The sequence below is a fragment of the Bos indicus x Bos taurus genome, chromosome 7, assembly GCF_003369695.1.
Source record: "Bos indicus x Bos taurus breed Angus x Brahman F1 hybrid chromosome 7, Bos_hybrid_MaternalHap_v2.0, whole genome shotgun sequence".
Classification (NCBI taxonomy): domain Eukaryota; kingdom Metazoa; phylum Chordata; class Mammalia; order Artiodactyla; family Bovidae; genus Bos; species Bos indicus x Bos taurus.
Window position 1 is genome coordinate 62,988,503 of NC_040082.1, and position 27,147 is coordinate 63,015,649.

The 27,147-nt window shown below is 38.7% G+C and overlaps 1 protein-coding gene across 3 annotated transcripts in view; it reads left to right on the forward strand.

Annotated features, from left to right (window-relative positions):
* The first annotated feature begins 10,568 nt into the window (after positions 1–10,568).
* TRPC7 (transient receptor potential cation channel subfamily C member 7) overlaps positions 10,569–27,147 on the forward strand; it is a 151,954-nt gene continuing 135,375 nt past the window's right edge. For all 3 annotated transcript variants that reach the window (XM_027546432.1, XM_027546434.1, XM_027546435.1), the window contains exons 1-2: positions 10,569–11,010; positions 19,444–20,221. In XM_027546432.1, the coding sequence (XP_027402233.1) occupies positions 11,009–11,010; positions 19,444–20,221 (780 nt within the window). In that variant the 5' untranslated portion in view covers positions 10,569–11,008. The remainder of the gene's footprint in view (positions 11,011–19,443; positions 20,222–27,147) is intronic.

Consider the following 27,147-nt stretch of genomic DNA (forward strand, 5'->3'; position numbering starts at 1 on the left):
AAAGCTGGCAATAGTTTATGCATCCTGGAGTATAGGTTATAGCAGAATCCTCTGATATAGAATTTGCTGCCTCCAGAATCCAAAGAGGCCTAGAAGTCAATGTGCTTCTTTCTTTGGATAGAAGATTGTAAGGCACAGTAACTTGTTTTTACTTGAGAAGGGATGTATCAGCATGCTCTTGATTCCTGGACCCCTAAACATATTATAAACAAGGAAAACCCATAAATCTTCAAGTTTTCATCTTCAACTTTTTGGAATAGATGTGTTTTACCAGGACCTCCAATGTGCTGACCACCTGTGGCTCATCTAGCCCAGTAAATATATCACCAACCCAATAAATCAATATAATGGTCTTCAGTATGCTTAGGCAGTCCAGATTACTTTGTTCTATGCTGTTATAAAGAACAGGAAAGTTAATAAAAATCCTTAAGCAAAACTAGACATATACTGTTGTCTCATCCAAGGTAAATATCTGATCCTCTTCCATGGTTTGGAATAGAAAACAATATATTTTCCAAAACAATGACAATGTATCTGAGGCCTATTAATTTACACCAATAAAGATACCATATCTAGTACAGTGGCTATGATTGGTATTACTATATGCTTGAACCTGCAGTAATCTACAGGTATCACCCTCAGACCATGGGTTTCTGCAGGTGTTAGACTGACCAATTAAATATAAGTATCTTGGGAATTATACCTCTGTATTTTTTAAATCCTAAGGAGTGCTATTAATACCCACTACTTTTCTTCTCCAGGATGCCCTATTGCTTTTTTACATTACTGTGTAGGAGGTATGAGGGATAGCCTCAGGAGCCTTTCACTTGATCTTCCCCACTGTGACAGTTCTTACCCGACATAGTGAAAGTGAAATCACTCAGTCGTGTCCGACTCTTTGCAACCTGTGGACTGTAGCCCAAACTCCTCCATCCATGGAATTCTCCAGGCAAGAATACTGGAGTGGGTTGCCATTGCCTTCTCCAGGGGATCTTCCCGACCCAGGGATCAAACCTGGGTCTCCCACATTGCAGGCAGACGCTTTAACCTCTGCGCCTCCAGGGAAGCCCATATAACTAGAACCCAATGAAGAGGTTACATCTGCCAAGTATGCCAAATTCACTTAATATTCCAGGACCAGAGAACTGGCCATCAGGTGGATTCACGGACACACTGGATCTCCTTTAAGCTCTATGCTGGCCAGCATGCCACTTATCACCTGGCCATTGCATGCCACCATTCTAACAAGTGGGCCACAATGAGGCTTTGGGGCCCTGGGTTCTAATGTCAACTCAGACTCTGTATCTCAAAACGCCTTGACATTCCCCTTTCTCTTTTTCCTAGTGCAAAGCTGTTCAAGTAAATGACCATAGGATCCTGTGGGGAAGGACTAGAGAAATCATTATCATAAAGATCCTAGGTGTTCTTTCCCACTTTTTAAATCAGTGATTTCCAGGCATAAAAATTGGATCAGGTCCAGGAACTAGGCAAGATCATGACCTTAAAAAAAAAAAAAAAGACAATTTTTCAAAGCAGTTTTAGCAGTTCATAGTAAGACTAAGCAGTAAGTACAGAGTGTTCCCGTATATCCCCTGTCCCCTCACATGGACCACCTCCCCAACAATCACCATGCCCAAATGAGTGGTATATTTATTACAACTGATGAACCTACACTGGCACATCATTATCACTCAAAGTCTACAGCTTACATTAGGGTTCACTTTTGGTGTCGTATATTCTATGGGTTTTGACAAATGTATAATGACAAATATCCATCTTTATGGTATTATGAAGAATAGTTTTACTGCCCTAAAAATCTTCTGTACTATGGCTATTCATCTCTCCCTCCCTGCTAACCCCTGGCAACCACTGATCTTCTTACTGTCAATATAGCTTTGCCTTTCCAAGAACATTGTATCATTAGAATTGTATGATATATAGACTTTCCAGATTGGCTTCTTTAAGTAATATACATTTAGGATCATGACTTTTTATTAAAGTAATAGACTCTCAGCCTACCAGTCATCCTTTCTTAATTTTTCTACAAGCACAAACGGAATAGTATATCAGTTAGCTACCCATTTATTTTGTTCTTACAGATACTGTTTTCTATTAAGATTTCTAAAATTCTATAGGTTATACTCTTGACTGACAATCCAGTTTTGCTCATCATTACAATATTACAACAGTCTGGCTTAGGATGTTTAAGTAAACCTGACTCCATTGTTTCAGGGATCTACTAAGACCACTGCTATTGAGCTAAGTTCTATAACAACTATCCTACTGCTTTCAAACTGTGGTGCTAGAGAAGACTCTTGAGAGTTTCTTGGATAGCAAGGAGATCAAACCAGTCAATCCTAAAGGAAATCAACTCTGAATATTCACTGGAAGGACTGATGCTGAAGCTTCAATACTCTGATTACCTGATGCAATAAGCTGACTCATTGGCAAAGACCCTGAAGCTGGAAAAGATTGAAGGCAGAGGAGAAGGGGATGACAGAGGACGAGATGGTTGGATGCCATCACTTACTCAATGGATATGAGTTTGAGCAAACTCCAGGAAATGGTGAAAGAGAGGGAAGCCTGGCACACTGCAGTCCATGGGCTCACAAAGAGTCAGACATGACTTGGTGACTAAACAAAAACAACTATTAACCCCGACCTACAGAGAAGAATTACACTGAAAATTTTAGTAATACTGGAGCTCTCCTTAAAAAAGCATTTCTTATGCTCTTAGTAAAAGACGTGTGCCCTAGGTCAGTTCAGTTCAGTTCAGTCACTCAGTCACATCCGACTCTGCGACCCCATGGACTGCAGCACACCAGGCCTCCCTGTCCATTGTCAACTCCTGGAGTTTACTCAAACTCATGTCCATTGAGTTGGTGATGCCATCCAACCATCTCATCCTCTGTCGTCCCCTTCTCCTCCCGCCTTCAATCTTTCCCAACATCAGGGTCTTTTCAAATGAATCAGTTCTTCGCATCAGGTGGCCAAAGTATTGGAATTTCAGCTTCAGCATCAGTCTTTCCAATGAATATTCGAGACTGATTTCCTTTAGGATTTACTGGTTGGATCTCCTTGCAGTCCAAGGAACTCTCAAGAGTCTTCTCCAACACCACAATTCAAAACCATCAATTCGTTGGTATTTGGCTTTCTTTATAGTCCAATTCTCACATCCATACATAAATACTGGAAAAACCATAGCTTTGACTAGACAGACCTTTCTTGGCAAAGTAACGTCTCTGCTGTCTAGGTTGGTCATAGCTTTTCTTCCAAGGAGCAAGTGTCTTTTAATTTCACAGCTGCAGTCACCATCTGCAGTGATTTTGGAGTCCAAAAAAATAAAGTCTGTCACTGTTTCCATGGTTTCCCCATCTATTTGCCATAAAGTGATAGGACCGGATGCCATGATCTTTGTTTTCTGAATGTTGAGTTTTAGGCCAACTTTTTCACTCGCCTCTTTCACTTTCATCAAGAGGCTCTTTAGTTCTTTGCTTTCTGCCATAAGGGTGGTATCATCTGCATATCTGAGGTTATTGATATTTCTCCCTAACCCTAACCTAAGGTCCCATGAACTTAATCATCATGAGCCTTCTATGGAAACAATAATTCCAGCATTGCCACATCTACAAGCTTTTAATTTCCCTTCTCCATCCTCTGCCATGGAAATTATCATTTCATCTTTGGGTATTGTGAGCCATTGCTTATTTCATGTTTCCAGGGACCAGCCTAGCAGGTACTTAATACCATCTCCTGGATCCTTGCCAGAATGTTAAATTCTATAATTAAAGAGTCAATAAACTCTTTACTACCCAATTTTTATTTCAGTTCCCCTTGATCAAGCACCCTAACAAGGAAGTCCCACATTGCATCAGTTCATTACCACTAAACCAGCATTACAAGAAATGCTAAAAGGTTTTCTTTGAGTAGAAAATAAAAGGCCACAATTAGAAATAAGAATATATATAAGAGAAAACCTCACTGGTAAAAGTAAGTATATAGTAAAGGCATGGATCCACCACTTTAAAAGTTAGATTAAAGGTAAAAAGACAAAAGTAGAAAAATCAATTGTAGCTACAACAAGCAATTAAAGGATACAGAAAATAAAAGATGTAAAATATTACATCAAAAACATAAAGAGAAGGAAGTAAAAATGTACTGCTTTTACAATGCCTTAAAATTTAAGTTACTATCAGCTTAAAATAGCAATCTATACAAGTCTATACATATGAAACACAAACCAAAAATTTATAATGGATACACAAAAAATAAAGAGAAAGGCATCCAAACACAATACTGAAGAATCCATCAGACAACAAAGGAAAAAATCAAGAGAAGACAGGAACAAAGAAGAATGACAAAAACGGCCAGAAAACAGTTAGCAAAACGGCAGTAAGAGCATACCTGTCAATAACCCTAAATGTTATTTAATTAGTATAATAAATGGTTAACTCCTCCAATAAAAGACAGAGAGCAGCTGAATGAATAAAAAAATAAGACCCATCTATATACCACCTACAAGAGACACTTCAGATATAAAAACAAAGAGACTAAAAGAGACTAAAAGTAGAGGAATGAAAAAAGATACCCTATGCAAATAGAAAAGAAAAGTAGAAATACTCATATCAGACAAAATAGACTTTAAAACAAAGACAAAGACAAAAGACAAAGAAGGGCATTACATAATGATATAGAGGTCAATCCAATGAGAGGATATAACATCTGTAAACATTTATGAGCCCAGAGGAAAAGCATCTAAATATATAAAACAAATATTACTTGAAATACAGGGAGAAGGAGACAACAATACAATAATTGTAGGGAAATTTAATATGCCTCTTACATCATTGAACAGATGACTCAGACAGAAAACCAACAAGGAAACATTGGCTTTAGATGACACATTAGATCAGATGAACTTAATAGATATATGTAGAACATTCATCCTAAAGCAGCAGGATACACATTTTTTTCAAGTGCACATGGAAGTTTCATCATGAAATATCACATGATAAGCCACAAAATGATTCTCAACACATTTAGGAAGACTGAGATTACATCAAGCATACTTTTAGGCTACAGCAGCATGAAACTAGAAATCAACTACAAGAAGAAAACTAGAAAAAACACAAATGTGGAGACTGAACAACACGTTATTGAACAATCAATGGATCAATGAAGAAATCAAAGAGGGAATCAAAAAATACTTTGAGACAAATGAAAAATACAACTTTCCAAAATCTATAGTAGGCAGGAAAAGCAGTTCTGTGAGGGAAGTTCACAGTGGTAAAAGTTTACCTTGAGAAATAAGAAAACACTCACATAAACAATATAACTGTATGATTTTTAAAAAATTAGAAAAGAACAAGCAAAAATGAACGTTAGTACAAGGAAAGAAATAATAAAGATCAAAGCAGAAATAAATGCCATTGAGACTAAAAAACAACAGAAAAAATCAACGAAAGTAAGAGTTGATTCTTTGAAAATATACACAAAATCGACAAATCATTAGCCAGACTTACTAAGAATGAAGAGACAGACTAGGGGCTCAGGTAGCCTGGGTTCAAGCCCTGGTCAGGGAACTAGATCCCACAAGATGCAATTAAGACTCAGTTCAACCAAATTGTTTAATTAATTAATTCTTTTTAAAAATAATTAAGAGAAAGACTAAATAAATTATATCAGAAATGAAAGAGAAGAAATTACAACTGACATCACAAAAATACAAAAAAAAACACACACCACATGAGAACATCATGAATGATTATATGCCAATGCCAACAAATTATACAACCTAGATGAAACATTTAAATGTCTAGAAATACATAATTTTCCATGAAGAAATGGAAATTCTGAATAGATGAATTACTCACAACAAAATTGAATCAGTAATAAAAAAACACAAAAAATCCCTCCAGACAGCTCCACAGGTAAATATACCAATCATATATACCAGAGTTAATACCTCTCCTTCTCAAGTTATTCCCCCAAAAAAACTGGAGAAGGAGGAAGACCTCCAAATTCATTTCAAGAGATCAACATTATCCCAATAACAAAACCAGATGAAGACATCAAAAAAAAAAAAGAAAAGAAGAAAAGAAAATTATAGGCCTATATACCTGGTGAACATAAATGCAACAACTGTCAAAAATATTAGCATACCAAATTCAAAACTACATAAAAATAATTATAAACTATAACTAAGTGGAATTCATTCTAGGGCTTTAAGTAAGGATGGCTTAATATCCATAAACCAATCAACATAACACAGCACATTAACAAAGGATAAAAATCACATGCTCATCTCAACAAATGCAGAAAAAGCACTTGACAAAATTCAACATTTGTGTATGATAAAAACCCAACAAAGTGGGTGTAGAGGGAAATACCTCAACATAACAAAGGCAATATATGGCAAACTCACAACTAACATCATATTCAATGGTGAAAAGCTGAAAACTTTTCCCCTAAGTTCAGGAACAAAATAAGGATGCCCAGTTTTACCACTTCTATTTAACAAAGTTTTGGAAGTCCTAGCCACAGCAGTTAGGCAAAACAAAAAAGATAAAAGTCATCCAAATTGGAAAGGAAAAAGTAAAATTGTCATTTGCAGATAACACAATACTGTGTACAGAAACCTCCAAAGACTCTATGAAAACACTATAAGAACTAATAAATAAATTCAGTAAAGTTGCAGGATACAAAATATATAGAAATTTGTTGTATTTCTATAAACTAATAATGAACTATCAGAAAGAGAAATGAAGAAAACAATCCCATTTACAGCTATATCAAAAAGAATAAAGTTCCTAGGAATAAAGTTAACCAAGGAGGAGAAAGACCTTTACTCTGAAAACTATAAGACACTGAGGAAGGAAACTGAAACTAACACAAATAAATTGAAAAACATATCATATTCATGCATTGGAAGAATCAATATCATTAAAATGCCCATACTACCCAAAGCAAGCTAACAGATAACAATGCAATCTCTATCAAAATAGCAATGGTGTTTTTCACAGAACTAGAACAAATAATCCCAAAATTTGTATGGAACTACAAAAGACTCCAAACAGCCACAGCAATTTTGTGAAAGAAGTATTACACTTCTAGACTTGAAATTATACTACGAAGTCACAGTAACCGAAAGAGTATAACATAGCACAAAAACAGATACAAAGATCAATGGAATAGAATAGAGTCCAGAAATAAACCCATGCTCATATAGTCAATTAGTCTACAACAGAGGCAATAATACACAATGGGGAAAAGACAGTCTTTTCAATAAATGGTGTTGGAAAACTGAGCACTAATTTCCAAATTAATGTAACTACCACTTTCTTACACCATATACAAAAGTGAACTCAAAATAGACTAATAACTTAAAAATAAGACCTGAAACCATAAAACTGCTAGAATAAAACACAGGCAATAACCTCTTTGGCATCAATCTTAGTAATATTTTTTGGATATGTCTCCTCAGACAAGGGCAGCGAAACTAAAAATAAACAGATAGAAGTACATCAAACCAAAAGACTTTTACAGAGTGAAAGAAACCACCAACAAAATGAAAAGGCAACCTACTAAATGGAAAGGATGCTCAACATCACTAGTCACCAGGGAAATGCAAATAAAAATCACCTCATACCTGCTAGAATAGATACTATCAAAAAGGCAAGAAACATCAGGTTTTAGTGAGGATGTCATGCACTGTGGGTCACAATGTAAACTAGTGCAGCCATTATGGAAAGCAGTAGAGTTTCCTTAAAAAAAACCTAAAAATGAACTACCATATGGTTCAGCAAGTCCACTTCTGAGAATTTATCCAAATGGAAAAAAAAAAAAAAACTTTCAAAGGATATATGTACCCCTATGTTCAGGGTAGCACTATTTACAATAGTCAAGAATATGAAAGTATTCTGCCATCAATAAATGAAGATGATATATGTGTGTGTGTGTGTGTCTATATATATGTTGAATATTTACTCAGCCATAAAAAAGAATGAAAACTTGCCATTTGCAACATGAGGAGACCAACAAGTTATTAGGTGAAATAAGTCAGAAAGAAAGACAAATACCATATGATTTCCCTTATGTAGAATTCAAAACAAAACAAACAAACAAAAGAGAAACAGACTCACAGATACAAACCGCTGATTGTCAGAGAGGATGGGGATAGAGGAATGGGTGAAATGGGTGAAGAGGATTGAGAGATACAACTTCTAGCTATAAAGTAAGTCACAGGGATATAATGTACAGCACAGGGAAAATAGTCAAGAGCAATGTATCAGGTTTGTATGGTGATGAATGGTAACTGGAATTTCTGTGGTGACCTTTCATGTAAAAATACTGAATCACTATGTTGTACGGCTGAAACTACTATAATATTGTATGTTAATTATAACTAAAAAAAATTTTTTTTTTTTGTAACTAAAAAAATTTTTTTTTAAAAAGAATGAAAGCTGACATATGCTGAGCTCTGACTCTCTGCCAGGCAATGCTATAAGCACTTTATGTGAGATCTCTCATTTTATCTTCATTGTAACTCAGTGAGGGGCTGTTATTACTTCATTTTATAGGTGATAAAACTAAGTGACACATTGGGGAATAGAAGACCTGGAACTGAAACACAAGTTTGACAAGAAGTGCTATGTAGTCCACTATGAGCCTAAGAAAAACCAAAGTTCAAGATCTTGTTCAGAAATCTATCATCTTCTGAACTTTTGCTGTGGATAGTAAGAATCTAATTATTTCTGCATTTTATATATTAGAATACTTTGATATGTATATAACTTTTTTCATATTACAAGTATTTACCAACTGAACCAAATGTTGTGTATAATATCCTCCAGAAGTGATAAAAACTCCCTAATAATGTGGATACTGAAGGCTGGATTCTTCATAAAACATCATCTTATCCTATCACTTTTGAAGAGCTGATTCTGACCTATCTTCAATTTATTTATCTATAAAATAATTAGCTCATTTCCTCCATATATATGGCTGTTGTACTGTTATTGGAACATTTCTTAAAATATGGTTTGTTCTTTTATGAGCTCATCATGAATGGAAACAACATGGTTCGTGTTAGAATTTCTCTCGGTTATTTATTAAAATCAGAATATAATAAGAACTCATCTCTATCATTATCAATTAAAAGCCACAAACTAGTAGTCTTCAAAAAATATTCTAAAATTAAGAATATTTTATTCTGTATTGCTTCACTAATCATGATGATGAGGAGCCCAATCAAAGAGATACGATCAGTGTCACAGCTAATCTAACTCTGGGGTTGTGTAAGACACTTTTGTTGGCTTCACATATTTTTTTCCTACACTTCAGTGTAATACTAAATAGCTCTTAATTCATTAACACTTTATTCAAAATGAATTAAATGTATTTGTTGCTGATTTTAATTAAAAATAAAACTCCCTTGTCCTTCAAGACCATAAAATTTTTAAAGAGAAAGTCTTAATGTTGAGGAAATTTCTTTTTAAAATAGCATTTCATTCCATAAACCACAATCATTAACAAGGAAGAGTTTGTGGAGAGGCTTATAGGAATCAAATTAGTTTCTTGTCAAGCTTTTTAGAGTTTTAACTAAATCATTACTTTAACTTCTCTGGAACAAGGAGGGAGGAAGAACATTCAAACTTACTATGCATCTCTTAAATGCACACATTTGGAAAAAAGCATTGTTACCCATTTTCACCCACCATTTACATATGAGAAGACTGAGATTCCGTGAGGTTAAGTATTATGCTGAAGGTCACACAGTTAATAAGTGAAACAAAATTTCAGGGTTTTTTCCCACATACCATGTTATATGCAGAGAAAATGCTAGTAGCACATTAATGAACCAATGCAACTGATTTGCATATAAACCTAGAATGACATTGTGCAAAATATATTAAAGCCAACTCTTTAATCCTAAGTATTTAGACTGTTAGTTGTCAACCATGAGTTGGTTTCAAAGTACTCTGATTTATTGTTCAGTGACCCAGGTAGATCCTGGGACTAATCCTGGTATTTCTCTTACACAGGTAATATTTCAATTAAGGAGGTTTCTCTCCAATGAGGCCATCAAAATACCTTAGTGTTTAAGAATCATAGATCATTTGTTAACACAGCAACTGGTGGCAGTGGGGACTGTAGGGAAATGGGTTTTACATTAGGAATTTCCCTTCAAAAAGCGGAACACTACAAATGAAAGCTAACCCTTTTCAAGCATTTTTACTAGCATCAGACTTGATCTACGTCACTGCTCTCTTTCTGATGCTAGACAATGGTAAAAGATCATGAAACAAAAGGTTAAAGTTACAAAATGCATTGCTCACAGAAGACAAAGTGGAGTGTGACCTTAAAGCTTATTAAAGTAAACTGATTCTGTTCTTCTTAAGGTTCCTCTAGTTTTAGTTTTCTTTTCAACTCCTTCCCTCTGTAAACACACATAGACACAACAGGTAGAAAACCAGTTCATCCCTCATTTTTCATTTAACAGATGAATATTCTGCTTCAGGAGCCAGAATCCGCTACCTTATATAATTGAGAGGGGTGTGTGTGTGTGTGTGTTATGCACCGCTCTGGAGCTTGAGTGGGGGCACGCAGAAATCCTCAGGAGCTGTGGTAGGAAGGCAGAGTTGCTATCTCCGTTTCAAAGCTACTGGGAGAGGGGGTGGGGACTGTAACAACCCATCACCACACCGCATGCCTGTCTCACACACGGATCCTTCTCCGTCATGTTCCGTGGGAAATTTCCCCCGGACTAGGAAAAGAACAGTAAAGCGGGTCTGCCACCAGGGAAGGCGAGTTTTCACTATTGCAACACAAAGGAGAGTGGAGTGCGCTTTCACATCCTCACAACTTCACTCACTCGACCAGCTTCATACTTCAGCACCACGGAGAGTGGCATCTGTTCGGCTACCACCCATGGGGAGCCAGATTCCCGCGACTCAACACCGGATTCCGGTCATCTAGAGAAGGGACAAGCCTGCGTATTTCACCCTCAATGTAAGCAGCTATGATGATTTTTTCATAATGATTTTTCCAGTAGAGGTTGTTTTCTCGCTGAAATATGGTATTAAACTTTTATTTATTAGCCCTCTCCCTCTTATGCATTGCTTGTGGTTTTAGATGTAAATCTGGATTTACCGTCTTTATTATTTGCTAGGTTAGTAGAGATTTTTTTTTCTTTTACTTTTCATTGAAAGTCTAAGTTTACAAAGCCTTTTAGAAATAAGCAACGCATCCTGGTATCCCAGTCCTTTTATGCTAGAGTGCAGTTTTATTCCCAGAAGAGAGTATGTGTGTTGTCTCATCGCCTCCTACTTCACTACTGACAGTTTTTTAATTTGATATTTTTTAGTGGTTGTGGTTATCTTAATATAAATACAGGGGTATGAGGAGAAAGATGATACATTCTAATAAGCTGCCACTATTAAAGAACTACAGGTGGGAAGAAGGAGATTAGTATTTTTCTTTCCTTTTTTTTTTTGTTGAAAATATGTGCTTTAGACATCCATATAAATATAACGAATATGCTTTTAATAAAAGATGTAATCTGGCAGAGCTTTGACACAAGCTTTGAAACTCTGGAACACAGCATCTCCCTCTTTAAGTCTGAAGTCGCATAATAAATTCACTTAAGTATGATTGAGTAGACATAACCAGGATGCTACTGCCATTAATTGTGATTTAAAGGCTTAATGGATTTAGGGTAGATTTGAAAGAGGCAATAATGATTGACCCTTCTGGAGGCACTCAGCGAATTTTTGCCTCAGAATGCCACCTGCTGGTGGGTCCTATTTCTGAAGCACACATCAGATTTATGAATGAATTCACATTAAATCCAGAATATTCACTATGGATATGATTCAAACTCTCTATGACCTTTTAAACAATGACATTGATTCACTTATTTAACAATTTACCAAGGTTCTATGTCATGATTAGAAGTTTAAAAAAATGTATTTCTAAATACTGTTGCTCCTAAGCTTAGGGGCATATAAACTAGCTAACTCCTTTAGGCAGTAATTAACCCAGAAAAAATTCAAAACTATGTGAAGCCTCACTGAGACTAATTGCACATGTGTGTGGTATCCTGGATGAGAAGATTTCTTGCTTAGGAAAAGCAATCAGCACCGCCCACCCCAAGATGAATATTCAGCATGGTACTTTTCTCAGCATTGCATTTCATGATTTAAGGGCTTCTTCTTACTTTTGTGGTACTAGATGTTTATTTTAGACTCTTTCATCACAGAGGTCAATAAACAATCAAAAGCTTATACACATATCTATTTTATTCCAAGACAAATCTTTGGAAGAAAAAAAGTACAAGAAAAAAAGTACATAACTATTAGAACTTATTGGTGCTATACACAATAAGATATCTGTTTCACAACTCCCTAATTCTTAATAGACCAATAAGGAAATAAAAAGAAAAATCAAAGCATACACAAAGCACTAGTTACACTTGCATGGCTAATATATAAGGTAGTTTGAAAATATTAAGAATAACTGCTTTTCTAAATGATGTTATTTGGTGAAAATTGCTGACAAAATCATTTATTAACATTCAAGAACACTGGATAATGTTTTCACTCCAAGATGCAATGGGAGAAAAAAAAAATCCCACATTAGCTTAAGTGTTTAGAAAGTATATCTCAATATCTCAATATGATGTATTGTAATGATAGTTCAGCTGGTAAAGAATCTGCCTGCAATGCGGGAGACCTGGGTTCAATCCCTGGGTTGAGAAGATCCCCTGGAGGAGGGAAAGGTTACCCACTCCAGTATTCTGGCCTGGAGAATTCTATAGACTGTATAGTCCATGAGGTCACAAAGAGTTGGACACGACTGAACGACTTTCACTTTGTACTTTGTATACTACTGAATAGCATAAGGATACTTTGCTTTTTTCCTATAGGACATGATTGGCAAGGTATATGAATTCATTCTTCTGGGAATAAAAAAGATATTCACTATTTATTCATTCATGAATATACATTCATGGAGTAAATAGTGAATATCTTTTTTACTCAAAATATATGTGTTACACAGATTATTTTCATTAGCTTAGGTAGGAATTTGCATGCTTTGGATCCACAATTATTATAATTGTATTAAACTAAAATAGTTAATATTATGCAATTATTATTAAGCACTGTAATTTATATGTACTACCTAACTTCAACTTTAATAAAATAAAGGAGATGATACTTAGAAATAAACTGCATGCCTTTGGAAATAAATGTTTTATTTTGAAGATGTGGGAATGCCTCAGTTACCCACAAGACTTAATACACCCTCTGATATTAGCAGTCTCACCTTTCAACTTCTGGTCATTATTTATAGTGAAGCTAACTGGAAACTAGTTTTCCTTTGGAACTCATACTTCATTTTAAAAGTTGTCAGTTACAAATGGGAAATAGTCGTTAAAGGATTATGTAGCTCCTGTATTTATAAGGAAGAGGATACTAGTAAACATTAACTGCTGCTGCTGCTAAGTTCCTTCAGTCGTGTCTGACTCTGTGCGACCCCATAGAGGGCAGCCTACCAGGCTCCCTGGTCCCTGGGATTCTCCAGGCAAGAACACTGGAGTGAATTGGAAAAAAAAAAAAAAAGAACACTGGAGTGGGTTGCCATTTCCTTCTCCAATGGATGAAAGTGAAAAGTGAAGTTGCTCAGTCGTGTCCGACTCTTAGCGACCCCGTGAACTGCAGCCCACCAGGCTCCTCTGTCCATGGGATTTTCCAGGCAAGAGTACTGGAGTGGGGTGCCATTGCCTTCTCCAGCTCATCACTGCTGGAATTCTGTTTTATTGGCCTTCCTAAATAAATTCAAGTATTTAAGAATTAAGATATTTGACCATGCATCATATACCAAGCATGAGGGGTACTGGGTGCCAGGTACATATACCATATAAACAAGTAATTCCCCTGCCCTCGTGGGTCCTGCACTCTAGTGGGAAATTCTACAGTCTAAGGAAACAGGGGGAAAAAAAGCAGGAATAAGACAGATGGCAGTGACATACCAGCTAAAAGCACATGCTTTGAAATCAGACAGATTAGACTCTTAACAATAGCCTACACTCACAAATTATGTAGCCTCACCTCACAAGTTGTGTAGGCAAAAGTGGTTATTTTATCTGAGCTTCACTTTATCATCTGTTAAATGGGAATGACAATAGCAAGTATATCATATAGTTTATGAGGGTTTAAAGTGAAAATGCATGTAAAGTTCTCAGCATGGTGCCTGCAATGTGGTTAATGTGTAATAGGTGTTAATCATTACAATTAGTCATTAAGGAAGATAGCCAACCTTATCATATGATTGGTGCGAATTTAAAACAGTTCATATAAAGCAGTTAGCACAGTGTCTGGCACACAGCAAATGTATAATATATGTTAAGTCAAGCTATTTTATAGTCATTTAGAAAAATAGTTAAGCTTTACATATCAGTGTAGAGTAAAGTGTAAGCCAATATATAATCATTTACTTAAGCGTACTGATATATAAAGTGCTCATCATTATTTTGATGGAAATTTGTATAAGGCTTTATAGTATCCAGGGCATCTGAATCACATTTTTTATCATGACTTTCATCTTAAGGCCCATAGAAGGTAGATTTTAATACTTCTTTTCTGTTGGTAAGAGAACTGAGGTTTATGAGAAAACTTGAAATCACTTGAGTATTTCATCACTGTTGCTTTGAACTAAAACTCAAAACATGTACACTTGAGACGATGCACAGATCAGAGCCAGGTTTTCCTGGATGAATGACCTGACTCCAGGATACTGTCTGGTGCTACATTTAGTTGTGGAATGTTACTGACTGAATTGTTTTCAGGTTTGGGTAATTTCTATAAAGACCTATGATGCATGTAGCAATTTTACAAAAATCTCTAAAAAGACATTTTGATTAAGCATGGCCTTTGCTTCATCAGTAGTTAACCACAGTCCTTGTCTTCAAAAGGCTCTGTGGTCCTGCTCTTTTGCAGAGGGACTTAGGGTGTGGAATTTATACTTTTTAAGGATCACTGACATCTGGCTTCCTTCAGATTGGCTGAGGCATCTGTAAGAGCAGCTTGATAAAAATAGCAACCAAGGGATCAAGAGGGAGTTTAATAATCAGTCCTTCTTTCAAATATGGTTTTGTTTCCACTGAAATCCTCCTTCTCAATGACATCAAATGTCAATGTATGCATTTATGGAAAATGAAAAAGATACACAGTATCTTAATTGAGGTGTTTGATGAATTTGATCACTTGTTATCTCAATAATATATGCAAATAAAAATGCATTTGCATTCAAAGTTCATTTTTAAGAAAAATATTAAAGAAAGGGCAATCAAATGCTAACTGCATTTTAAAGAGAATCATTTTGCTCAGTTGACAAGATTCTGAGTCCAGCAGAGCAACACATCTGATTCATGAGTGTGAGCTTTGGCCACCAGCTATTATGGATCAAATGACTTTATCTTTCTGACATATCATCTTTTGTGGATTCTTTCCAACCCATGTGAAAAATATGGCTAGAGCCTGATTATCTATAAGGTCAAGATTAAATGGCAAGGATCCAATGGCTAAATATTTTCATAGGTATATAAATGCTTAAATGGGGGGAAATGAGGTTGGTAAAAGGGCTTCCCTGATGGCTCAGTGGGTAAAGAATCTGCCTATATAGGAGCCACAGGAGATACAGGTTCAGTCCCTAGGTCAGGAAGATCCTCTGGAGAAGAAAATAGCAACCTACTCCAGTATTCTTGCCTGAAAAATCCCATGGACAGAGGATGCTAGTGGGCTACAATCCAAAGGGTCACAAATAGTCAGACATGACTGAACACGCAGGCACACACACACAAAAAAAGGTTACAGACTTTCAGTTACAAGATGAAAAAGGTCTGAATATCTAATGTAAAAAACATGGTAACTATAGTTGATAACACTGTAAAATATAATCGAAATTTGCTGAGAATAGAATGTAAATGTTCTAACCAAAACATACATACCAAATCACCTCAATGTATACAATTTTATCAATTATACCTTAATAAAGCTGGAAAAAATAAAACAAATGTCTTAAAAGCATCATTAGACTATAAGTTGGAGCTAATAAGGACTCCCAATGAGGTTAAAAGTCCTCATCAATATGAGAATCAATTCACAGAGCTCTAGGGTCTGCTATGAAAACCTTATGTTGAGAGCTATTTCATGGAGTAGCCCGTCCCACTATATGCCTGTCTGCAAACATGATTTGAAGGGCCATAACGTTTCATCAATGTCAGATTCTGTAAGAAGAGGAGCAGAACTGACAATTCTTTGAGCATCCAAATGTATCTCAAAGCTGAGGGATTTAAGGATGGGAAAGACAGGCTTGTTTATTTCTTACTACATCTGAGTGTCTGCTTTCAAGGTCATTCAGAAAAATACATGCCAAATGAAGAGGACCTTTTAACTTCTGATAAATTCTAGCCACACTTGTATTTTTTTCTTTGATAAAACATGATTATTATAGAAACATCAGGGTTTATATAATGCACTACTCTTGTGCAGAAATTATTTGCCCTAAGGTTTAGTCTTTTTGCTTCATCTACCTCGGGTTCTTCAACTAAAAATGAAAATATTAATACCTTGCTTTTTATGTTTGTTTGTTTAACGAGGGGGTTTAACAAATGATGCTTTAACATTCTTTAGGTTTGTAGGCATCCACATGGACTCTGAATTCAGATTGGGTACTTCTGTGTTCCTTGTGAGATGTTTCTCTGCTCTGACCTGGTTCAGTATCATTATATTTCCTTTGAATTACTCTCTCCGTGGCTTATTACTGTGTAACAGTTGTGTATTCTTGGTATCATGACCTTGGTGCCTGACCTATTCTCCCACCTGAGCAGACTTCTAACATAAGAGTGATGGGGAATCAAGCTCTAGCTCTGGTTCCAAGACAGTTACTGTTGCATCTCTGACACACTGCTCAGGTGCTCTTGGCTGCATTCTCAGGCTGAGTTGTGATGGCACGTCCAGAGAGGTCCTCCTGAGAGGGGAGAAGCCTCATCAGAGGACAGGCTGAGAAATCCCACAAGAAAGAGGGTTAGTCTTTTGTGGGCTTAACTCCCACCTGAGTGTGTGTCCCCAGACAACAGACCTTGAAACTGAGTTCATATCATCTGAAATAAGGCCCTTTGGGGACACAACTGAGGTGACTGCTTAGCTTTCAACTCAGTTATTGCCTCTCCTTCTGAAAACTTATAACAATAAATGTCTGTGCCCAATTTGTGAGTCCTTCTCTCTCATCTGAAGTTCTCTTTTGGACTCCCAATATATGGTTAGCATTGTTATCAACAAGCACCCTTTCTCCCTGGGATGATAGCATTGTTGAGAGAAATGAGCTAAGAAGGAGCTCATAAAGTTGAATTTTGAGAACATTTTCCCCAAAAATCTTTTATCAACATGCACTTTAGAAGAGTGGATGGAAGTTCAGAAAGTTCTTCCTAAAGAAGCAAGGAGCACTCCATCAGGATTTATCATCCACAGGTGCCTTTTGAGGGAGCTGCCCATCATTATTGCTTTCTCTTTTTTGCAGATAAAGAAGCTGTTCCACTGAATAGTTTAGCAGCTTCTCCCAAGAAGTGTGACTCAGGCCTAAGCATGATCAGAGTATAGTCTGACCTCAAGTCTCTGCTTACCACCAGATTTGGGGCCCCCAAAAGAGCTAAAACTAGAGCATGTCAAAAGGTAAAATTAGCAGAAAACTAAATAGAGCCCAAATTTTTAAAAATCACAAGACTGAATGGCACTACATTTTTTTAAAACCTCAAAACACTAAGTATAATTTAAAAACCATCCTCTGTGATTATTTTTATCTTTTACAGATGACTTAAATGAAATACTGAGTACTCTTAATGCATCGAGACATGACCAATAACAAAAAGACAATTGGGAACATGGGAAATAGTTCAAAACCAATCCCCAAGTATGTACTCTTTAGAACAGAAAGTTTCTTATTGAAATGCACACCATGCTAATATTATTTGAATAATACAAGTGGGAGAAAACGAAAAAATATGGGTAGGGCCAACTGGAGAATAAATAGTTTGAGAGGTTCAAGTTAGGGAACACCTAGTCCAGACTCTCTATTTTACAGTTAAAGCATCTTGAACTGGGGACCTGCTCGAGCAGCCAAGGTGAACTAGAGACAGGATATCCAGCTATTATTTTCTTCAGTCTGCCATTTTAAAACCCCGACAAACTAAAGAGTAGGTAACTTGTCCAGAATCACAAGGCTGGCAACAGGTGGAGCCAGGATGCCTAGTCTTGATCTTCTAACTTGAAAGCCTATCTCTTAGCCTCACTTGTCTCAAGATCATCGTCCAAGATAAGGATAATAATAGTATCTACATCATAGGGTTGATACAAAAATTCCACAGGCAGTATATGTGAAGTATATAAACCTCTTAGTACAGTTCCTGGCATATCAGAAGGGCTTAATAAATGTTGACTACTACTAATAGTATTGTATTAACGTCTATACTGTGCCACAATGGGGAAGAACAACACGCTAGAAATAAACCCAGCGTATAAACTAAGCTGCTTCTCCATCCATATAAAAATCCAGAAACTACAGCTGAATTTCCTCAGGTAGGCTGCATCAGTGGCCATCAGTAAGCCGCAACGAGTCTAGGCCCGCTCCATGCAACACCGTGACCTTTGGTAGGTGTTCAGGCTTCATGGGGATGAGAAGAAAGCACATCCCAATACGGTAGAGGACTGAAACAGAGGTGTGGCCACGCCTGTGTGTTGCTGCAGTTTTGTCATAGTGCAGGAGCTCAACTGGGGTAACACACCTGAAGCAAAGGCCTTAGTATCCATGGTGGCCATTTCTATGGCAGAAGCCCTGAAGAAGTGGGCACACCAACAGGTGGGAAGGGAACAACATGGACTGAGTACTTGCTACAAGCACGCTACCTCACTTAATCCTCCTACCGACTTCATGGCACACAAAAAGTTATCCATGCTATATTGGTAAAAGCACAGAAAAGCACAGTGCTAAAGCACAGAGAAGTTAAGTGACATTCTCAGCTTTGCACAAAGGAAATAAAACAGTTGTTAGCCTGTTTCAGCCACATCATGATCCCACCCTCTCCACCTCCACCCTTAGCTTGCCCTGAACCCACATTTCAGCTCTTTAGACACTTCTCCACTGAAGGAGAACAGACTTCTGGGTAACTAAGCCAATACTCTTCCATTAGTATAAGAACAGTTCAGGTTGTTCAGTTTGTCTTAATCTCAGTGCTAGGACAATACTTTCTAATAAGATTTCATAACTTCTCAAAATATTCCAATTATGACTTTCTTTTTCATCTCAAGGATGTCTGTTTGCTCTGCTCTCTGGGGAACCGTCGGATCCTAGGAGAGTAACTAGCATCTCTGCCTTGTCACCCCACAGGTTTGGGAGCAGCACCTTCAAAAACATGCAGCGCCGGCACACGACACTGAGGGAAAAGGGCCGCCGCCAGGCCATCAGGGGTCCTGCCTATATGTTTAATGAGAAGGGCACGAGCCTGACGCCGGAGGAGGAGCGCTTCCTGGACTCGGCCGAGTATGGCAACATCCCGGTGGTCAGGAAAATGCTGGAGGAGTCCAAGACCCTCAACTTCAACTGCGTGGACTACATGGGGCAGAACGCGCTGCAGCTGGCCGTGGGCAACGAGCACCTGGAGGTCACAGAGCTGCTGCTCAAGAAGGAGAACCTGGCGCGGGTGGGGGACGCGCTGCTGCTGGCCATCAGCAAGGGCTACGTGCGCATCGTGGAGGCCATCCTCAGCCACCCGGCCTTCGCGCAGGGCCAGCGCCTGGCGCTCAGCCCGCTGGAGCAGGAGCTGCGCGACGACGACTTCTACGCTTACGACGAGGACGGCACGCGCTTTTCACACGACATCACACCCATCATCCTGGCGGCCCACTGCCAGGAGTACGAGATCGTGCACATCCTCCTGCTCAAGGGCGCCCGCATCGAGCGGCCCCACGACTACTTCTGCAAGTGCAATGAGTGCACCGAGAAGCAGCGGAAGGACTCCTTCAGCCACTCGCGCTCTCGCATGAACGCCTACAAGGGACTAGCGAGTGCTGCGTACTTGTCCCTGTCCAGCGAAGACCCAGTCCTCACCGCTCTGGAGCTCAGCAACGAGCTAGCCAGACTAGCCAACATTGAGACTGAATTCAAGGTAACTCTCCCACTTCCCACCCTGCCGGCAGATGGCCCAGTGGGCTCTTCTGGGTGTGTCCAGGAGCCACGTGGGCTGTCTGCCGATCTAACTGTCTAACTCAGGGTCTCTCCCGTTCAGGCTCCTGGGGAGGAAGGGAACTTCCTCAACCTGTGGCAGATATAAGCCTGATGGAAAAGCAGTCCCATTAGGTGACATATTGACAAACACAAATCCAAACAGTTAAGAGACATACAGGGCACAGGGAAGGTTACACTGTGGTTCTGGTGTAAATGCCCCAGCTCTGTCCCAGGCAGCTCAGAAAGAGAATGTCTACAATACTTTTTGTTGTTTCCTAGTCCAGGTCTTGGACTTCTTGATTGTCTCGCCAAGTTTACATTTGTCAATTTTCGTTTGTCTTGTTCACATCTCTAACCCATCCTGGACTGTGTTGATCCTAGAGTCAATAGCAATAGCTTGCTGAATTGAAAAAGGCTTACAGTTATGTCAAAGGGCTGAGGAGGCAGTACACCAAAATAAAAATGAAACTCTCTCTGTAGAGTTAGACTTGTCATCTCAGTAGGTGGGCCCTTGTCAAGCCCCTGAGAACACTTAGAACTACCAGGTCAGCCCAAGGGATGGAGACCCATCTCCAAAGTTCATTATTCAATAGTGGTCCTGCACTTTTACTGTCAATGGACACTCCTCCCAAAAGAGAAAACTCGACCTAATTCTTTTAACAGTTTACTAGTAAATTAAGAGTGAATGTTTAGTGGACACGTACTATGTGCCAAGCACTAACTTCCTTACCTATATGATGTTTAACCCCCTCAATGACCATTGGTATGGGTACCATTATTGTGCCCATTTTATATGAGGGCACAGAGGTAGAGCCATAACATAAAGCAGATAAATGGTAAAACCATTGTTCTAATCTAGGTACTCAGACCCCAGAGCCAGCTCTTAGCCATTCCAGGAAGTTATGAGTCAAAGCCCTTTTTCATACACTGTTTCTCAGAGTTTCACTTGTTTCTATCTGAAAGATACCTTCCAATGCAGAGGTGTGACTGAAAGAGAAGAAACTACACCTGGGCTCATAATTTCTCATCCTGTCATTCAATCAGAGCCTGTGATGCCATGAAGCAAGCAAAAAAGTGTCACGTGTGGGGCAGACAATGAAGCTGGCACAAGATGTCACTGGCAGGAAAAAAGTTCATTGTCCAAACAGGATGTCAGTGCAAGAGTTGCCCCTGCCTGGGACACAATTAGTGCCCAAGAGTGGGCACCAACTCACAGCAAAGGAGGCCCCACGGACCATGTTGTTCAGAGAGATCTCAAAAGAAACAGAACTGAGCTGGGCTTTAATGAGCAGGAAGAACTGAATCAGTGGTAAGAGAGATACAGGCATTCAGGGGAGGAAAGTGGAGGCAAGGGCCAGAATGGCCCATAGCAGGCAGGGGACTGATGAGAAGCTCCATGTGACTACAATAAAGACTTCCTCTAGGGGCACACAGGAGGAAGGCTGAAGAGATGAGTGGGCATATCTCAGAGGGCTCTGTGTATCAAGCTGAGCAGTTTGGATATTATCCTCCTAGAAATGGTGAGCCGCTGAAAGTTTGTGATTAGGAGACTGAAATTAAAGCTAGGGTTTTGGAAATTTACTTGACTGGTGGGTAACATGAGTTAGAGGATTTGGGGTATGAGACACTGAGACTGAAGAGAAGGACAATTTAGTTGTGCATGCATGAGGCCAGTGAAGCCTCTCTGTAGGAACGGGATCACTCACAGTCAGGCACAGAGCACCAGGCTTACAGGAAGCTGCAGGGCTCTGCAAATTATGAATAGATGAAAAATCCTGTAATTAAACTAATTTAACTCCATCTGTCCCCTTATCTTGGATCCATCTACTGAACTGGAGCCACTTCCATAAATCCTGTAACATACATAGCCTCATCTAGAGAGACTTGGCATATGTAGATGTGGAAATTAACCAAAGAAACTCCCAAGGAATGCAGTTATTGCCTCTCAAATCCTTGTTCCTATACAATAAACCATCTACCAGCAATAAGGTCAGTGATGTCCCAAGGAAGCTTAGTGGAATTTTGCTTGTTCCCTAGGCTTCAGACTAAATTCACACAAGCATTTAAAAGAAATGCTTAATCTAAGTTAAGACACTTAACTTAGATTTTTCTGCCCAAGAAAAAAACAATTTAATTTTTTGGATCAGATTATATGGATAATGCCACAATTCTCTGCTTATCTGGAATCTGGGAGCGTGCCAGCTTTACTAAATAAAATGATGCTAGACTAACACTTGGAAGTACATCTGAACCATTTGTTTTCTTTACTAAAACCCAAAGTCTAGCATATTTTAGAATATTCAGTATCTAAAACTGGAAGTTTGTTGAAACCATCCACTATGATATTTTGATTTAACAAGTAAATTGTGAAAATCATGTACAATTAAGAACATGACTAACATGATGACAAATCTTTTCTACAATGCAATGAATAAGAGCACGATAAATACATTTCATGGCTATTAACATCCCCCAAGTTACCTTTGTTTGAAATAATGTCTTTCAGATTGTCAACAAATGGTGCCTTACAAATTAACATAAGCATTCCTTTAGAACTTTATTACTTATTCAGCTATCCTTGTATGTGCATTCCTGACATCATGAATCCTCTCAGAGAAGAGAGCAGCTTATTAGTAAGAGGGAGGTCAAGTCACAAAAAAAGAAAAAAGAATGTGTTCTCAAATGCACTCTTCAAGAGTCTCTTCCACTTTAGTGGGACCATGTGTCATGGAGATGACCCAAAGCCATCAATGGTGTGAAAAAGCTCTCAGGTTCTCACTGGAGATGACCTAAGTCATCCTCCAGATCCTCTAAAACACTCATTCTGGGAGTGACTCTTCCTGACTAGAAAATAGCATGCATGAAAACCTGGATCTGGTTGCCCAAGCTATTGTTTCTAGCGTCTTTTTAATTTATCACCAGAAGAAAGTTTAGTCATTAGCAAGAAGTATAGCCAATGTCAAGGTCTCCAGTAAATTCTGGCTGGAGTCAGATGTCTTCCTGCAAGCCATTATTTTTAGTGTAGGAATTATACACAGATTTTCTTATGTCTTTCTAATCTTCTTGGGTCTAGAAAGATATCAAAACTTGACATGGCCAGTAAGGTCTTCCTAATGCCATGAATGGTGCCTAGTAATCTAGTAAAGCACTCCATAAATATTTGAATAAAGGAAACCCTAGAAAGATAATCATTTCACTGATGAAGCATGTGATTACTTTTATCAATGATTTAAACTCTTCTAACACCTATAGATTTCACAGAGGTATCTGATGGACCTGGAGAAATGGGGACACTCTAAAGGCTACAAGGTGGCTGAAAGGATAAAACTTAACACATTAAATGTGTGAAGACCAATCCTGGGCTGCGCCATCTGGCATCGGTGACCACTAAACTCCTGGAGGGCAGAGAGTGTTTTCCTGGTCTTACCACACAGTACAGAACATGTGGCATCTGGGAGGCACAGCCCACAAATGATGTTTGGTTCACTGATTTATCTACACGGTAGGAGAGAAAAGAAGGAGAAATCTATCGGATGGGCTTTTCAGAGGTGTTTCATCTTGATGGAATGGCCTCTGTGTAAAGGTACCTGGATTAGCATGGAGTAATAAGAGATTTGCCTATCTCAGCTGAGTTACAGCTTCTGTCACCAAGAACACAATAAGGTCTTTACACTGCTCTTGACTTAGCCTTGTTGGTTTTCTCCTGCTTGGATTCTCATCCTGATAAAAATGCTCAGGGTCTCCTATATTATGCTGGTATCTTTTCGGTCAAATTCCTGGGCATTCTGTCTATATGAGTTGTTTATACATAGAGATGTTGTTTCAAAAGGATTACAGATGTTCCCCTTTCTTCCAACTTAAGAGTCATGCCGACAGCAACATCTAGTGGGGATAGGAAGGGGATGAGGAAGCAAAGTGCTACAAGCAAAGTGCTATCAAGTGCTACAAATTTTATAGACCAGCATCCTAGGCAATACTATAGAGGGATGTTTAGGGCTTTGGAAGGAAAGAGAAAGCAGAATGGGGACTAGAGATATTCTTCTTGTTTTCTCACCTTTTGCTTAAATTGGAAAAGTATTCAATGTTCACAAGTCAAGAAACTGTGGAAGCTCAACAAACACTTTACCCTAGGTATTTAAGATTTGATCATCCTGAGTAAAAACAAGCTCCAACTTAGAAGGCTTTTCAAGGCTGTAAACTGTGCTTCAGTGACAAGCAGTTTATTCTCAGACACCGCAGAGGAGAAGAGTAGGGGGACAAGAAAGCTAAAGCGGTAACTTCATCTTGCTTAAAGTGTTGATGATTTTTCTGTTTGTCGATGGGTTGTTAACGACATGTATTATGAGAAATAGATAATGAATTATGTATCAATGTTTGTGTTGCCATTTTAAGACCCATTAAAAAAAAAACTCCTCAGGCCTAAAATACCACAAATTAAAAATGCAAATAATGATAAATCGGACCAATTTGCCACCTGCTACGATCTCTAGTGAGATCCCATTGTGAAAGGTAAAGATGTTGAGATGACAGTTTGCAATCTGCTTGCAAACTTATCGAAATGGAAGAGGGAAGAGGAGGGGAAGGAGTGACTTGATATTGTGAAACACCTTTGGAGTCTGGAGTCTGGAGCCAGGGAGCTGGAGTAAAGGCCTACTCTGGGTCTGGGGCAGTACCAAAAGGTCACCAAACCCACAGCCCCCAGCCTCCGGTAGAATCTGTTTCTCATGTGCTTTGAATGTTTCTAATATTTTTAAATTTTATAGACCAACATCCTAGGAAAATACATTTCCCTGAAGCCTGAAACCTTGGCTGGTAGTATAAACAAATGCCTGCTTAACAGGCAGGAAATGACTTGAAAATTGTTTCCTTTTCCTTTGGGAAAATATTTTTAAGCTGTGAAAGCTGCAGGTCTTAAAAGTGAGTGGTTGTCATTGTTGAAGAGAATCGGGCAGAAACCCCTCAAAGCGGTCGCTTATATCATCCAAAGACCCTCAGGGATGTGACTGTGCCAGCCCAGCCCTCTGCTTGAGCATCTGAGATGCAGAATGTAAGCAGAGAAGAGACAGATCACAGATGTCAGGTGAGGAACTGTAATGGAAGCCCCTCACTACACATACGCAGGTAAAAGGCGGTCAGATCACATGTTGTTGGTCTCCATACCTGAGAGAAAGATCCAGGGATTGACTTATTTCAGGAGGAGAGACAGAGATGATTCTGCCATGTCAGCTTTGTCTTTGTCTATTTTTCTATCTAAGTGTCTGGAGGAGCACTTTCACCCAAGCATTCATTAATGAGTCATCACAGGAAAATGAACTAATTAATGTGTCCGTTAATGACAACTTTTCATTGGTCACAACTTTCTGCTTCTGCTCATTATGCCAAGAGTATTAGCCTCTAAAATACAGGGATACAGAGTCAGCAGGGTGACTGGTATTCAGATGGGATACAGGAGGCCACTCTGCTAGATGAAGACAGGACAAGGACAGGGGCCAGGCTTTGGGTGAGCACCCAGAACAGCCATGCTTCATTTTCTCAAAGCTATGGAAGAACATCGAGCATGGCTCTGGGATCTGAAATGACCTGGGTTCCGGGTCAGAGTCATCTCCTAGCAATCATACAATCTTGGGCGTTTATTAGAAGTTAGTATTCTTATTTGAAAATGAGGCTGGGGGGAGGGAACAGGTGTTAGAGAAGAATTGCAACATGTCTTCCCTACCCCAACACTTGCCCTCACCCTAATCTCTGTAAATGACATCTCGACTCATCCCATTATTAAGAGCTTTCAATGCCTCATCCCACTCAGCTTCCAGGAGTTCCTGGCATGTATCAGGTACTCAGTAAATATTAGTTCAGTAAACAAATAAATAGAGTCAGTGAGTGAACTAATGACTAATGACCTCCAAGGGAGTTGGTGAAGACTAAATGAAATGAAGAATATAAAATTCTTTGCAGAGGACCTGACCCATAGTAAGTACATAATTTTCCCCATACATGGTAGTGGGCAATCCCACTTTGTTCTTCAAAGCCCACTGGATTTTTAGCACTGCAACTTTTCTTCCCAATAAACACAACTTAAGCTTCAACACCTCCTCTATTCAGAGGGTCTTCCTGATTTCTGCTAAGCCTCCCTCCCCAAGCCCAGAGTACAAGCTGTCTGTGTGAGCTTTATGATTAAAAAAAGGGCAAGAGAGTATCTTCCAAGTGGAAAAATGCAGACCACTGAAATTGAAGACGCCCGGCATGCTGCTACAGTACTGCTGTGAAAAGAAGCAATGCGAGCAGAAAAGACAGAGGCTGCAAAGGAGGGGAAGGGAGGAAATGGGCAGGCAGAGCTCCTGCCAAGTACAGACAGAGATTGTTTTTTGAAAAATATCTCTGTGGAAGATTCATCACGACACACACACGAAAAAAAAAAAAAAAAGCTGGGAAAAAATCATTTCCTATACAAGTGCAACTATCAGTCTGAAATATCAGAGATACAGAAAAAATGAAGGCAGTTCTTGGAGGATATCAGTCAATGAGCAGTAGCGCAAATTGCATCAAAAGGAAATGATGAAAATGTAGGGCTTTTCTCTGAAAAAAAGTTAAATTCTGTATATAAATTAATCACGATAGGGCAAAACCAATCAAGTGTGCTGCACACACCATCAACAGGGAGGCATGTGTTTTTCTAGCAGCAAATTCACATGCAGATTAAATGTGGAAACTCTTATGTCAGGAGGGTGGATGAAAATAAGGCCTGTAGACCCACAGAATGTCAGAACTAGATGGACCCGAGTGACAGAGCTATCTGAAAATTCAGCATTCATGCAGCAAATACTTAATTAAGCCTCTAGTATGAGCCAGGCTCTGGGTTGGGTGCTGGAA